At 60.3% G+C, this 14,911-nt stretch overlaps 1 protein-coding gene across 10 annotated transcripts in view; it reads right to left on the bottom strand.

Annotated features, from left to right (window-relative positions):
* Positions 1-14,911, bottom strand: part of MCF2L (MCF.2 cell line derived transforming sequence like) — an 87,122-nt gene that overhangs the window by 23,247 nt on the left and 48,964 nt on the right. For all 10 annotated transcript variants that reach the window (XR_008994601.1, XM_036904771.2, XM_036904770.2 and 7 more), the window contains 4 exons: positions 11,158-11,248; positions 3,010-3,129; positions 1,100-1,216; positions 487-636 (listed from right to left, as the gene is read on the bottom strand). Coding sequence is in view for 9 of the 10 variants with exons in the window: in XM_036904771.2 (XP_036760666.1) it covers positions 487-636; positions 1,100-1,216; positions 3,010-3,129; positions 11,158-11,248 (478 nt within the window). In the remaining variant the exon portion in view is untranslated. The remainder of the gene's footprint in view (positions 1-486; positions 637-1,099; positions 1,217-3,009; positions 3,130-11,157; positions 11,249-14,911) is intronic.

Here is a 14,911-nt window from a genome sequence, read left to right as displayed (position 1 = left end):
GGCAGGGCAGCCCCTGAGGACCACCAGTGGCCGTGGCCACGGCGTCCAATGGCCAGGAGCGCACTTTCCCCAGAGCACACCAAGCCAGATGCAACAGTGAATCCTCGCGGACGGTGGCCACCCTACTTTGACCTCTCCAAGGCAACCACCCCTGCCCCTGCTATCTACGGGACCCTGGGGCAGAGGCCTGTCTGCGTTGCACTAAAGCAGAAGAAACCCTTGGGGAGAGGGCCCTGCAGGCAGGCAGCCAGGGACCCATTCAGAGCAGGTGCCCAGCGCCTTCTTATTCAGGTGCCGCAGTGGCTCCCGCTGGCGACACCACAGGGTGTCTTGCGGCCTGCATATCAGTTTGCCCCCCAGAGATCTCCCAGCTCACGGGCACCCAAGGCATCTTTGAAACCACTTCCGCTAAGCCCTATGGATGCCTGCCGGCTCTCTCCCCAGCGTGCTGTGTGGAGACACGAGGCCCAGCAGCAGCGCACTGACCTTTGCTCTGTCCTTCTTCTCCGTGTGTGTGGAGAGCACCAAGCTTGTGGACTGGACGTCATTGGGCAGCTCTGTTTCAGCGAGCTCGGTCCCGAAGCACTGCAGCGCATGAGCTGTCTGCTTGACCATGACAGCAAAGCTCTCGATCGCCTTCGGAGGAGGGAAAGCGCCTTAAAGCTTTGCACACACATGAGCAGACGTCCCGCCTGGAGACGGGGCATCTTCAGAGCTCAGGACAGGACCACAGCAAGCCTGAGCTGCACGCGGAGGCTGCCCTGCTGCTGCCTTAGCCTTGTGGCTTCTTCAGAAACACGCCGGGCACTCTCCACAAACGCTCCCTTGCCCTGGCACTGTGCTAAGGGCAGGCCTCTCTCGTCGGGAGTGCTGAGGCCACCAGCACAAGGGCTCCCAAACTTATTACTCTTGTTATTTCTTTAGATGACTGAGGTCCACTAAGACTGTCTCCTCATTCTTGGAAAAGAAAACTTGGGTCAAGGGGAACATGTCCTTAGAAAACGCAGTGTAATGCGACACGATTCTGTGGATCAGCTGGGGATTCACGGGAACCACAGCCCACGGCCAGCACCCATGGGGAGGAACGGGAGGGACTCACTGTGCGGTGACACAGCCACCTGGTGTGGCAGTAATCCAGGGTCCCACCCAGGTCCTCCGTCAGCTGGGCCTTGTCGATGTAACCGTGTAATTCTGGCACTGAGCTCAGCATCATGACCTGGAGGAGGAAGGCCACCCGTGACCCGATGGCAGGGACCGAGGCAGGGGGACCCTGGACATGTCTGCAGACACTTTGACTGCCACGATGTGGGCATGCTGGCATTGATGGGTGGGGGGTCAGGGCACGCCAACTCCCACCATCCACAGGAGCCCCAAACCCCAGTAATTCTGCCCAAAGCGTCATCTTGTTTTTTAAAAAATAGGCTGAAATGGCGATTCAAGGTGGAAAGCAGCTGGGTCTCTCTGCTCCTCTAGGGAGGCGCCCGTGTGCTGCCCAGCAGCCCCGATTCACGACCAGTAAGACCAGGACTGGCCGATGGCGGCCTAGGGATTAAGTCACCTCTCCCTGCGAGTCCTGCGCTTCACAAACACCCGTCTAGGCTTCGTTGGCATTTAACCATGACAAGCCCACGTACCCACCCAGCCACAGCCCAGAGGTCAGAGGTCAGAGGTCAGCACCCAGCACCGAGGCGCAACATTTTGTTAAAATGTACTTTAACAGAGGCCTCCTCAGACGAGCTTTCCATGAATCTAAAGAATCACCTGACACGGGCCAGCGACAGGAAGTCACTGGTGATGATTCTGTGAAACCCGTTTTTGAGAACCCATTGATTTGGCCCAATAGGGCCATTTTCGGGAAGGCCAGAGATACCGTTGCCGACTCTGACCCATCTCCACAGAGATCCGTCGCTAGCATGGTTTACTTGCCAACTGCGAGTAAAGGAACAGACACACCAACGTCACTGTCCCCGGGGCCGCGAGGTGGTCTGTGGACAGCCCGGGTGCTGGGCTGTGGTGCACAGACCCACACGCACAGCAGCCATTTCAGCCCCGAGGACACCAGCCCCCAGCCAGGCGAGGCACATGCACGCCACAGCTCCACCATTCGCCATCGCCAGGAAATCGGCTATTAAAACTGGGGCTTTTTTTAGGACACACAGCTGAGGGCACGTGCGCGCCTTCCCCAAGACTCCAAACCCGTGCTTTAGGGTTGCAGAGCATGACTGCCCACAGAGGCCCAGTGCCACCCCACATGTGGGCCCCGGCCGGGCTGAGGGCCGCTGTCCTGTGCACCGAGGAACAGGCGCATGGCCCCACCCAGGAGCAGCTTGCTGGCAATGTGGAGGCGTAACAAGGCACCCAGGCTGGCCTCGCATGTCCCTTCACTGGACAACAAATGAAGTCCGTCTGGGGGCACACAGCCTGGTGCCCCACCCAGCGCTGCTCAGAGCAGCGGGAAGGGCAGCGGCTGGTGCCAGGCCTCACAGAAACAGGCTTCGTCCTGGAGCACAGGTTTTATGGACCTCTACATAGACTCTGTTTTTACAGGACAACTGGCCAAGGCCAGGGATTGCCCCTTTCCAGAGGCTGTGCCCCGGGGTGCAGACAAGAGGTGCGGCTGGTCCTCTGGGCCCCGGCTGGCAGCTCGGGGGGCACTCAAACCCACTTCCCTGGCCCCTGTGCTGGGCGCTGGCAGGGCTGGGTTACTCCTCACTAGGAGGCAGGCAATGGCTCTCAGCCTATTGGGGACTGTTGTTCTTCAGCCTGACCCACTGTAAGAATGTTCTAGGCTCAAGCTCTGACCAAGCACATGCACTTGCACAGTGGTGCATCTAAGGCTGCGCTTCACACGGACTGTGTGTCAACTGTGTGTCAACCCTGCAGCTCCCGCTGGCACACAGGCGCGGCTCTGACTCGGTGACTCAGGGCTGCAGCTGTACCTTGGGCGTGTCCGTGATCACACGTGCAGTCAGGCCCGTTCTGCCTGCGGAGCGGAAGCAGTGTGCTTACCGGTACCTTCATCTTAAAGTCATCTCGGTTGAACTTGAAGGCGAGGTCACAGAGAGTCCTTTGGAAAAATCCCGTTGGGCGCAGGACGAGCACGAGCTGGAGGTTTGCTGGGAAGGACGCCTGCAAGAGAGCAGGAGGGCTGTGGGGACGTCTGTGGGCAGCGCGGTGGCCGAGCCTGGGGCCGCTGAACGCCCGCAGCCAACGGCGCCGTCCAGGCACAGGACGCAGCTTACCGGTCACGCAGCTCCAACACATCACCACTGTGTTAAGATAGAGATGGTAACAGACACTAGACTCCCAGAGGCGTCACTGTTTCTTAGAAGGAAAGGGGGAAAACCCGCCCTGCTTGTGCAGCTCTGCCGCGATGCTTGTGCACGTGAGTCAGACTTGTGTGCTTGTCGCGGCTGCACCCGCGTCCCAACCGCAGCGCCCCAACCGCAGCGCCCCATGTGACCGCAGTGGAGACGGGGCCTTTGCAGAGGTGACCAGGTGCACCGTGGGACCAGGCACCCTTCCTGATGAAAGGGGCCACGGGGACAGACACATGGAGAAAGCCGCGGGAAAGGGGAGGTGGAGCAGAAGCTGGGGGGCCCTGGTTGCCGACGTCACTGGGAGCTGGGGGCTGGGCTTTGCCCTCAGAGCTGCAGAAGGAAGCCAACCTGCTGACACAGGATGCTAGACTTCTGGCTGCCAGGCTGGGACAGTAAATCCCTGTTGTGTGAGCCGCCCAGTCTGTGAATTCTGTTATGATGGCCCCAGGGAACTAAGACACTTGTCAAATAAAAACAGAGCCAATAGACACAGATATATATGACTTAAAAATTAAAGTAAGCTTATCCCAGGCACACACACCTCCCCTGCCCCCCAACAGTGATAGGAACAGACTGTTACCAGCCCTGCTTACAGGTGCCTGACCTCAGGCAGCTCAGTTACCTCTCTGTGCCTCAGTTTCCCCCTCTGTAAACCAGGGATAACAAAGTGCCTTCCCCACACACTCTCTGGGGGGTTAAATGACCTAATGGTGCACACAGTGTTCAGCACAGGGCTTGCAGAAGCGCCCAAAATGTGACAATGGTGCATACCCAGGAAAAGGCTGCTCGGGTGCCAGACTATTTCCAGATGCTGAAATCCAGGAGGCCCCATTAATAAAAAGAGAAATTTTGAAGCTATTGAGTTTGATTTCCGGGTAAGTAGGCTAAATGCACCTTAAGTCTGACATACAGCAAAGCATGGCACAGCCCTGAGACCTGAGGCGGCCGTGGCTGTGTGGAGCGGAAGTGGGAAGCCCACTTGCCCGGAGGTCCTGGCTGAGAGGCTGTCCCTGGTCACCCCAGCACCCCAGCTGGTCTCTGCAGGACGGCTGACGCGAGCCCACGGGGTGCGGAGGGGCAGCCCCAATCCCATGTCTGGGTGAGGCCAGGTGGTGCAGCTCGCTGGCGGGAGGGAACCTGGCCGTCTCCTCCCAACCGTGAAGACAGGCATCCCTGGGACCCCGCGTCCCCAGGTGCTAACAGGACTCCGGGAACAAGGATTACTGACTGGGGCCTCCCTCGGGATAACGAACACACTCAAAGTCTGCACGAGGCTGGGGATAGTGCCAGTCATGGGGCCGCGTCTCAGGCCAGCCCACGTCCTGGGAGGCGTTAGATCTTAGCAGCCTTCTTGCTGCCCATTGCAGGGGAGGGTGGTTCAGTCAGATTTACTCTGAGCTCCACCCTTGGGAGGCCCAGCCCAGCAGCCTGAAGCCCTGCAGACGGTACAGCCAGGACGCCGCAGGCTGGTCAGCCAGTCCTGGGCCCTCCAAACTTCTGCCTCAGTGGGTCTCAGGGGCAGGAGCGCCCAGGAGCTGATGCCTAGGAGGGGACACGGGTACAGCGCTGCTCAGGCCCTGGCTCAGGGGAACCGCGTCCCTGCAGCTTGCCCAAATAGCTGACAGCAGGGTGCTCTGGGACTGGCCTTAGCCATCAGGCCCAGGTGTGCCCACCTCCCAGTGGCCGGGTGCGGGAGGGTGGTGTTGGCCTGGGGCACAGCCCACAGCCAAAGCCGCAGTCTGCCAGGCAGCCCCAGGCTGGAGACCCGCCCAAGCCTAGCGACGTGCCTGTGCTCGGCCCAGGCCAGGGCTGTCCTGGCTGCCCTTTCTCTCACCCCACAGGCAGTCCTAAATTCCATCCGTCTACCCCACAGATTTTGTCCAGAGCGCCCCCCACCCCCCCGACACACACACTTTTCCTGGGCTCTTGGCCCTGGACCCCTGCCCACGGCCCTGCTCTGCACCCAGTGCCACGAGCCACCATGGCCCTTTTAAGACATGAGCCGTGTCGTGACAGCGAGGTGCCCCCACACCTCAAAGAAACCCAGAGCCCTGGGCACGGCCGTGGCAGCCTCCCAGGCCTCTTACCCTTGGCCTCTGTCCTCGGGGTTCCTGCCATCCTGCCCCGCCCCAGCACCCCCGCTGCCCACTGTCCCCTGCTAAGGGTGCACTCCGTGACCCCAAGCCCGTGAACATGCCAGCAAGAGGCTCCCACCCCTGCCCAGGCCCTTCTGTCCAGACCTCACACCTGCCACAGAGCCCTCTGACCCGAGGCCACCATCCCTCGCCCCAGCATGGCCCGGCCACGGGCCACTTGGAACTGGCGGGACGTCCCTGCACCTGGGAGGGAAGCTCCCCGTGCTGGGGGCTCCACCTCAGGCCCTGCACGTCTCTGAGCTTCTCCCGCCCCCCCCTGGCCTGTCTGCACCAGCACCCCCGCCCCACATCTGCTGCCTCATCCCGGTTTACAACTGTTCCCGCTCACAGAGGCTCCGCACCCCGCCGGTGGCCTGGCTGTGCCCTGGGCCAGCGCGAGCCCTCCATGCCCATGGAGCTGCGGTCCTCCCGGGGCCTTGAGGGTGGCACTCATGCTCAGTGACCTTTTGTCACGGGGGTGGGGGCAGGCTGGGGCCTGTCCTGCTGCAGCCCCCAGGCACGGCCCCCATGGGTCTCCGGAGGTTTGTGAGCTGCTGCCACAGCCCCACAGGACAGGCCCCCTGTGGCCCCAGTGGCCGGCACCTACATGGACATGACTGCTGAGGCTCTTGCGGGGTGCCGTCTTCCCGGCCGCGGCCACCACCAGTCACCCAGGGCCACCCACTGGACCCACGGCCGGGCCTCGGCAGTGTTATCTTGAGGCAGATGGTGCCCCACTCAGCCTGGGTCCTGTGTCCCACCGTCCCCTCTGCTGGGAGCTCCAACCATCAGCAGCAGCCCGGGAGGGCGTGTGACACAGCACCCGGTGGCGGCCACCTCCCAGCGGCGCCCGCTCCTGCTGGCCTGGGCAGGGACTCACAGTCCGGCTCCTCTGAGCAGAAAGGAGACTCAGTGACACTATACCATGGGTCGCAAGCCCAAGGGCGGCTCTGGGTCACTTGCCAGCAAGTGGACTGCAGACCTGCCACCTCCATCTGTGATGTTGGCCACCACTATTTAAAGAAAACCTCCCTACAAAAGCCTCTTTCTGGAGGTGACAATGAGTCATCGTTTCCAAATTTCAAAACAGCTTTTATCGCCCTGATTCCCTCGTCACGGCAGGGGGGCTCTGTGAGGAGAAAAGTGGGGCCTCCAAGGTGAGCCCATGCCCTTGCCCTTCAGCCGTTCCGCTCGGTACCCCGGCAGTGGGACGCTCCCGCTGCACCCTGAGATGCGGCGCCAGCCTGGCTACGCCCGCCACTGAGGATGACGTTGCCATAGGAGATGGTCATTGTCCCCCTTTTCTCTGCTTTAAGTTATGGAATCTGAATTACAGAGGGTAACTGAGATCCTAGCCAAGTGAGAGGTATTGATGACATGTACAATCACATATTTCAAATACAAACAGCTGTAAATTAAATTTTCTCTGGGTTGGAGTCAACCTTACGTAGTGAGAGCTGGGGGCGCACAGGCACCAAACAAAGCCACGGTTTTAACTGCAGGGACGGCTGGAAGGAGGGTCTGGGGTGAAGGCTCTTCCTGGGGCAGGGAAGGGGCCGGGCTCACAGGCAGACCCCCACCCCCTGCCCGACTGGAGTGGGGCTCGTCCCTCCGAAGCCCAGCTTCTCGGGCACTGCAGGGACTCCTGGAAGCTTCTGCAACAGCGTCAGGGGCTGGAAGGCGCCTCCCGGGCGGGCTCGGCAAGTGCCCGTCTGCTCAGCCAGGCCGTGCTTATTGCACAAGGTGGACATGCTCTGAGGAAGCTCAGCAGCCCAGTGGCTGGAGCGGGGCATCCCAAAGAGCTGTGGCACGTGCAGCAGCCCCTCGGGCCCCTCGGTGAGGGCGCAGCCAAGACCCCCTCCCAGGCACCGGTGCTCCCAACTGCACCCTAGGCCCGCTGGCCTCCCACCTTTGGTCATGTGTCCCGAGAGGCCTGCTCATCACCCCCTCTATGGACAACTTCTTGCTCTCCGGCTCTTTGCTGGTGTCGCCCCTGCCGGGAAGTCCTCCTGGCACTCCCACTGCTCCTGCCCCCACCTCCACTGGGGGCTCACTGGCCTGTGCTGAGACGCCTACTAACTTGCACACAGTAGGAGTGCACCAGCATTGTTTTCACAACACTACTTTGCCATGTGTAGAAAATTTACTGGATGACCTGAAAATCCGGAGTCCCTCAGATCATATTGTAACTTTTCTGCACACATAGGGGGCACTGGCTTTACACACAAAACCCACAGCTCTGCCCCTGTAGATGAAGAACGACTGTAACTGCAACGTGCTGGAGTAGCACACTCTAGGGTATCGATTAGGCCGTACACAGGAACACGTGTACTCCTCACGACACCCGGATGCTGACACACACACACTGCACACAGTACAGGAGGCGGGCTTAAGACTATAAATGGAATCCTAGGAGAGTGTACTTAGGTGTTCATAAAAGACACACCCACCCAGGGACACTCCAGACCTTGAACCGACTGGACAAAGGGCCTGAGCGCTCAGCGGGACCCCACCTTCGGATCCCGCTGTGACCAGGGCCTGTGGCGGGGAAGCCTGCACGCGCCCTGGTAGCCCCAGCTGGCTCAGCCCTGCTCATGGCACAGCAAGGCTGATGCAGGAACGCTGGACTCTGCCCCCCCAGCGCCAAGCTGACGCATCCAAGACAGAAAAGGAACGCGCCAAAATAAGGAAGGCTCAGCTCAGGAGGTGGCACACGTGGTCTGGCTGAAATGAGGCCGGGACGAATGTGTTATATAAGCTGCGAGGCTGACTCGGGCGGCCACACGCTGCGACCACAGAGCCTCTGCTGCCGGCCAGCTGCTGCGGCAGTCGTGGGCCAGGCTGGCGGAGTCGTGCATGATGCAGTGCCAGCACAGGAGTGGGCATGCCCGTGGGGGTGCCGGCCTGGCTGACGCCAGGTGGCAGCCTCCCCGAAGCCCCCTGGCTCAAAGCACAGGCCCGCAGGAGCTGGCGGTCTGGGTCTGCTGCCTGGGTGAGGCATCGCCCAGCTCCCCGGCATGGGGACACCCTTGCTGGCTGCCTCCCACCTCCCATCTGCACCGCAGAACCAGGGTGGAGGTGAGACCCCGCACCCGGGCTCAGGGAAGGACACGTGTGTGGAGAGGCTCTGGGGCCTGGCTGGCAGTGCCCTGCCTGCCCGAGGGGGCTCTCCGCACGGTCTCAGGCCCCCGTGTGTTCGTCTGGCATCTCTGGCCACGGCCCTTAGCCCTGCTGGCTGTGTGCGCCCCACCCTGCTCTTCCTGCTCATCGCCCCTTAGGTCCCCAGTACCCTGTACGGTGTGCCAGACACACACTAGAGTGTCAGTACAGGTGCTGAGTATGTGCTTTGAAGTTTTGACATTACTACGATCAATAGATTTTTACAACAAAAAGCACTGGAGTTCAAAGGCAATATTTGGCAGTTCTGTTGGGAAATGCTGACTTCTGGGATTTCTGAACCCATACTGGGAACCCTGAGACTTATAGGAAAAAGGATAGAAAAGCCTATATTTTCATTGCGTGAAAGTCAGTGCCAACATATTAAATACAGACACCAACTTTTCAGTTATGATCTTCATGAGACAGTTTTAAAGAAGAGCCAGCATGTGCCAGAGACTCGTCTGGCCATGAACTCAGCGATAAGGAAAAGGGCGACTGCGCTGGGCAGCCCGAGAGGTTGGCGCCCGTGGGCAGGTCTGCCCCAGACCGCGTCACGGAATTGGTGGGTGACCCCGCAGGCCTGGCTCAGGCTTCAACAGTGAGTCGTTATTTCACAGAAGGCACTCCTGTACTTGGGAGTGCTTCCGTCTAACCAGGAGTGACTGGTGAACTCGGAGCTTTTCGGGGAGGCTGTCTCCCACTCCCTCCCTGGGCTGGGCACCGCCACCTGCCACCCGAGTACAGACAGGGTTTGGCCTTGACTCGAGGGAACCGCAGCATGCAAACAAGCAACGACTGGGTATTTCCACCAAGTCCAGGCAAAGCAGGGGCTGCTCTGCAGGGAGGCCAGGGGAGGGGTGCGGAAGGGTGAGATGCGGACGGGGTTCCAGGGAGGGAGCTCCAGGGACAGGTGGGTGTGCACAGGGGCAGAGAAGCACTTTCCCCAAGGAAGAGAGGGCTGGCCCCCCGGGGAACACCATGGCCAAGAGGTGGCGGCTGTCCCAATGCCACACAGTGACAGGCCCGAGCAGTCATTTAGATCCATGGTGGAGAGATGCAAAGTCGCTGGTTGGATTATTCAGATTTGAAAACTGGTGTTATTAAAACAGTGTTACCCTTTTTGAACAACAACTTGACTGGAGCTTCTTGTATCCAGCGAGCGTAACTTACTGATTAAGTAATGCCTGTTCTAAGTCCAGTGTACATCTGACCTAGTGATGCTCATGATTTAATTCTTATTTTAGCCTGCCATGTGACATTGTGTGTAAATTTATTTTTAAGTTTAAAATAATGGAATGAACACATTGGCTATTAACTGGCAATGGCATATCAAAAGTATTTCATAATTTTTGAGGAATTTAAACTGAAGGAAAGCTGATTACATGTCTACTTTTGAAACATTCTAAAGTGTTTTGATTTGTTTCAGGTAAATGATGGCATAGGAGGTATGTGGCAGGTGGGGCCAGAGAAAAGGGGATGCGTCCGGTGGCCCAGCGGGCCAGGAACAGGTTTGCACAGAGTGTGTGGGCTGTGACAGTGGAGCAGACACGGAGCCTTCAGGTCAAGTGAAGTAGTGAGGCCACCTGGGTGGGGAATCGGTTCTTCCACAGCCCCTGCTCTGCAGCACGGCGGCCTCTCAGGAAACATCAGCCAAAGATGGTTTGAACGCAAGACCCCGAACAAGAGGTTAGGGGAATTTCACTCCATCGGGGGCTGAATTTTAAGAGATGCTTTGGAGCAGTGGGGCCATCACAGCCAAGGACCCCAGGCACTGTCCCTCCTGGTCACCCTGCTGGCGGACAATCAGATGCTGCAGTGAGGCGAGTGTGGGCTGCACTCGGCGTGATGGTCAGTGGGGGGCCTACTGATGAAAATAACACTGGAGGCTTTCTGCAGATGGGACTTTCCCTGTGAAACGGGGACTGTGGACTGAAAACTGCCATGGCCACCCAGGCGGCGGCCTTGGAAGGCTGCACATGTCCCCATGGACGCTGCGGCGGTGACTAACTTGCCGGCAGCCCGGGTCTCTAAATGGAGGAATGGGTCACCAGGAAGGCTGGGGATCCTGATTCAATCATGGAACGCAAGAAAGAATAGCCCACTTGGGAAGGAGAAAGTCACTTAGAAGAGCTCTTCAATACAGTTTTGAACTTGCAGCCTGAAGATTCTTGTGACACACCTACCCTCCGGCTTGTCAGGGCCTCGTGTCCCGTCACAAGGTGAACACGAGGGGTCCTGAGCTCCTGACATGCTCAGTGGTCCGAAATAAGCCAGTGAAACTGCTTTCAGATTTTGACAGGCACCCCAGGAGCTCCCCACCTGAGAATGACAGGCCCACATGTGCCCTAGAGCCTGGGGGGTGGACCCCCCCACGGCCCCTCAGCCCTGGTTAGGCCACCAACAGCTGGGGCTGCAAGGTGGCCACACACCGTGGCTCTGTGCCCCACGCAGGCAGCCAGGTCGCCAGGAGGGAGAGGCTGCCGTCACCCCGCCCCGGAGAGGAGTAGGCGTGTGCATCACAGAGCCCAGGCACCACCACTTACTGCTATTCGCAGGATGGTCGCCTTCACCGAGGTCCATTTGTCCTGCCTTCGGTCTATGACCAGGATGAAGCCGATGCCAGCATCTTGTGAGCTGAAAGGAAGAGGACAGTGTCTGTGATCAGCATGTGCAACAAGATGGGCTTCAGTGTGTCTCTAAGGAAACCTTGTAACAAAACGATTCCTCCTAAAATCCTTATGGCACTTCTGCACTGCAAGGTGGGGCGCATGCCAAGTAAGTGTCTGACAGACTGCGGCATCTCCACCGGCCTCACCAGGCAATTCCCGGGCTTGGTCTTATCTGAAGACACACGGCTATTTCCTGCGTGTTCCTTACTTCCCAGCCCAGCACCAACCACCCGCCTCACAGAGCAAAGGCCCAGGCAGACCCCTCCTGGAGCTCAGCCAGTCGTCTTCCTTTGCAGGTCGATCAGCTGGCGAAGCCCCCAAAGCAAGCTTTATGGCCCATACATCCTGTTGGTCCTAGCCTCCGAGGCCCCGTGCACGGCCACGCTGTGAAATCGCTCTTGAGGGCACAGCGACGACTTGGGGAGGAGCTCCGCGGGGCGTCTGGAGGCTCCGGCGCGTGCTGGAAACGGGGGGACGCGTTCCGGCTCCGGGCAGCAGCACACGTGACAGGCCGCAGTCTGCAGTGACGAGCTCCGTCCAGGCTCAGCCTCCCGCCGGAGCCCGGCTCCCGTGCAGACGCGGGGGCTGCTCTCGCGGGATAACTGCGCATCCGAGCCAGCTGTGTGGTGCCAGCACCGGCCGCCAGCCAGGCCACGTGGAAGTGAGTGGGATGGAGACGGAGAGGCTCGGGCAGAAGTCGCTGATTTGCAAGTCTCTGAACACGACCGAGGGAGCCACTTCTGGCTTCAAATGAAAATCGAACGTACACAAATTAGCCTGTGTGCGACACACTCCGCCGGCTGCCAGCATCATGTAATGAAGCCAGACTGTAACACTTGAAGTCCTCTCTGACCCTCAGGTTTAACGACAGGGACACAAAGCACAGGGGCTCTGGGTTCTGTCCTCTCTTGATAATGTCCATAAACAATAGCAAATGCACAAATACTCTCCAGACCCCCTCACAGCGGCTTCCCTCCTGTTGGGATTGGTGCCCACGTGTGCACAGCGTGGCAGGTTGCTCCAGGCCACCGCCCTCTCTGCAGCTCGGTTTTCTAGAGGGCTGGCCTGGCACCTCTGAAGTTTCAGTGCCTGGAGCCAGGATTCTGGGCATTTGCTGCACTGCTGCCCAGCAGTGCACTCGGCACAGGCTGGGCTGCCAGGTGTGGGTTCGGGGTGGCACAGAAACCCTAGCAGCTGCTCGGTTCCGTGCCGTGTGGCTCTCTTCCTGGTGGCCCGAAGGAGTCTCTGCTTAAGTCTGTCGAGGCCTTGCTGCCGATGTGGGCGGCCTCCCGGTCCCCAGCCTGTCCCCATCCCCCTGGTCCCGTGCGAGGCGGGGCGCGGGGCTTTGCACGGGCTGCACAAAACCAGCCGCCAGCTCCGAACTGAGAAATGCGCTGGCCGGCGGCGCCCTCCTGTGCTCGGAAGTGAGTACTGCATGCGGCCTGGCGGCCCGGGGCGGGGCGAGGGGCTGGGAATGTGGGGTCGGCTCGGTCCTTGGGGAGCCGCAGGGTGGGGACAGTGAGCTCCGGGAACCCAGCACCCTCTGCCCAGACACGGCTCAGGGTGCAGCCGCCTAAGCCTGCCTGGCCCTGGCCCCCGACCTTCTGATGGGCGCGGGGGTGGGCTTCAAGGTGGTGCTTTTCTGGGCAGGAGCACCGGCCCCCGGACCGCCCTCAGACCGCCCTGCTTGGGGCGCACCCCTCAGGGAGGGGCCTTTTCCTTCTGAGCGTGTGGCTGACCCCTGCCCTGCTCAGTCCAGGCTGGAGGCTCCCGGGAGTCGGCGGGATCCAGGCCGCGGCCCCTCTGCGAGCCTGGGGGGGGGGGGGGCTCTGGCATCCCTGCTGCCCGGGGGATGGCCGCGTGCTGCTCGAAGTTAGCTGGTGCTGGGGTTCAGTGGGCTGGGAAGCCACTGCTCGCCTTCCCCTGGCTGACGGGGGGCTGCTCAGGAAGACACCACGGTGAACCCCCCATTTGGAGAAACCTCAGGCTCAAGTCTGTCTTTCTCTGAAGTTAGGAACTGGTGATCCCACCGCTTGACAGGGCTCAGAAATGATCACTTAGCCCTCCCTCTGGAGCCCAGAGGTGGGCCTTGCCCTTCCAAGAAGGCCCACCCAGTTATGCCAGTGGCTTCATCCCTCCGGTGCCCGGGGGAGAGCTTTGGTCACATCAGGTCTCCGGTGGCCACGATCAGCCTGTTGCTGCAGAAACCCTGAGCGCAGGGAACCATCCTCACCCAGGGGTCTGCTTGCAGAGCTCCACCTGATCCCGTCCACCTCCTGGAGCCTGGCCCAGAGCCAGCACCTGGCCCCCTCAGGTGAACTCAACCCAGGACGTGGGTAAAGTGCCAGCCCCATGTGTACAGGGCATCTGTCCTTGTCTCTGTCTGACCTGGAGAGGCAGCAAGCCGTTGCCCCCTCCCAGACTCCCCTGTGCACTCAGGATGGCCCTACATTCTGGCTCGAGTGCTGAGAACCCCCACCTGAGGCCACCAGCCCTGGCCAGGGCTTACTGCCTCCCATTTGTGCCCTCAGGCAACACACAGGCCTGCCCTCCCATCTTCCTTCCACCAGGAGCAGAGCCGTCTCCTTAATCGTGGTTACCACCCGCCTTTAATGAAGTCAAACCACCTACTGCCTCAAGGTTGAGCACACAAGACAAACAATGGCCAGGCCACCTATGAAACCAGACCTCTGACCTGTGATCTGCAGCAGCCGGCCCAGAACACTGACCCGGCCCTGCCTCCGCCCCAGCCAGGCAGCTGGCCTGCATGGAGAAGTCACGCCTGCCGGAAGTTGATGCTGGTTGGCCTGGAAGCCAGACCACCACCCTGCAGCCATCTGCCTGCTGGCCAGGGGTGTCCATAACCAACAGCTTCCCCAACTATTGCCCCTAACTCAGGGCCAACCAGAAGAAGCCAAATGTGCCCCCAACCAGCCACATGCAACACCCCCTCCTGGTTAGCTGGCCCAGCATGCCCCGGTCCGCCTCCATCAGGGCACCTGTGAGCCGACTCCTCCCCACTGCTGAGTCTCCGCCACACACAAGCGACAGTGGCCAGCACCCCACTACAGCGAGCTGAGTCGCCAGCCCCCGCTGTCCTCCCAGGGGCTGACCTGGCTCATTTCCGCACCTCTGACCCAGCAGAATGGCTTTATCTGCCCTGGCCAACCTCTCACCCCAAGCAGCACCTCCGCCAGGGCACTGTCCTCACTTGGGGTCCCCGGTCAGGGGCTGTGGGGATGCACACAGTGAGGAGCCCGGCCCCCCCACCTTGGAGCTGAGAGCTCCTGAGGGCCCTGCTACGGGCCCCGGATGTCTGCCCTCAGGGCCCCGAACAGCCACGTCGGGGCTGTGGTCCCGTGTGTACAAAGGTCACAGCAAGCCAGGAAGGCTTCCCCACAGTCTGGTTCCGTGGAAAGGAGGAAGACATCGGTTTTAAGGAGCAAGAACCAGACAGGTCATGCCTCTGTCTAGGGCTCCAACCTAGCCTCACCCCCACTCAGTCCAGGCTCAGGCCTCACAGCTGAAGGCAGTGAAGAGGCCTCTCAGGGTCTGAAAGGCTCACGGCCACTCTGCATGCTTCGCCGGGGCCAGGGATGGGTGGGGGCGAGCATTCCCAGAGCCACCT

This window comes from Manis pentadactyla, chromosome 17, assembly GCF_030020395.1.
Source record: "Manis pentadactyla isolate mManPen7 chromosome 17, mManPen7.hap1, whole genome shotgun sequence".
NCBI classification, from domain to species: Eukaryota; Metazoa; Chordata; class Mammalia; order Pholidota; family Manidae; genus Manis; species Manis pentadactyla.
The sequence above is the reverse complement of the archived record's forward strand: the minus strand, read 5'-3'. Positions and strand labels throughout refer to the sequence as shown.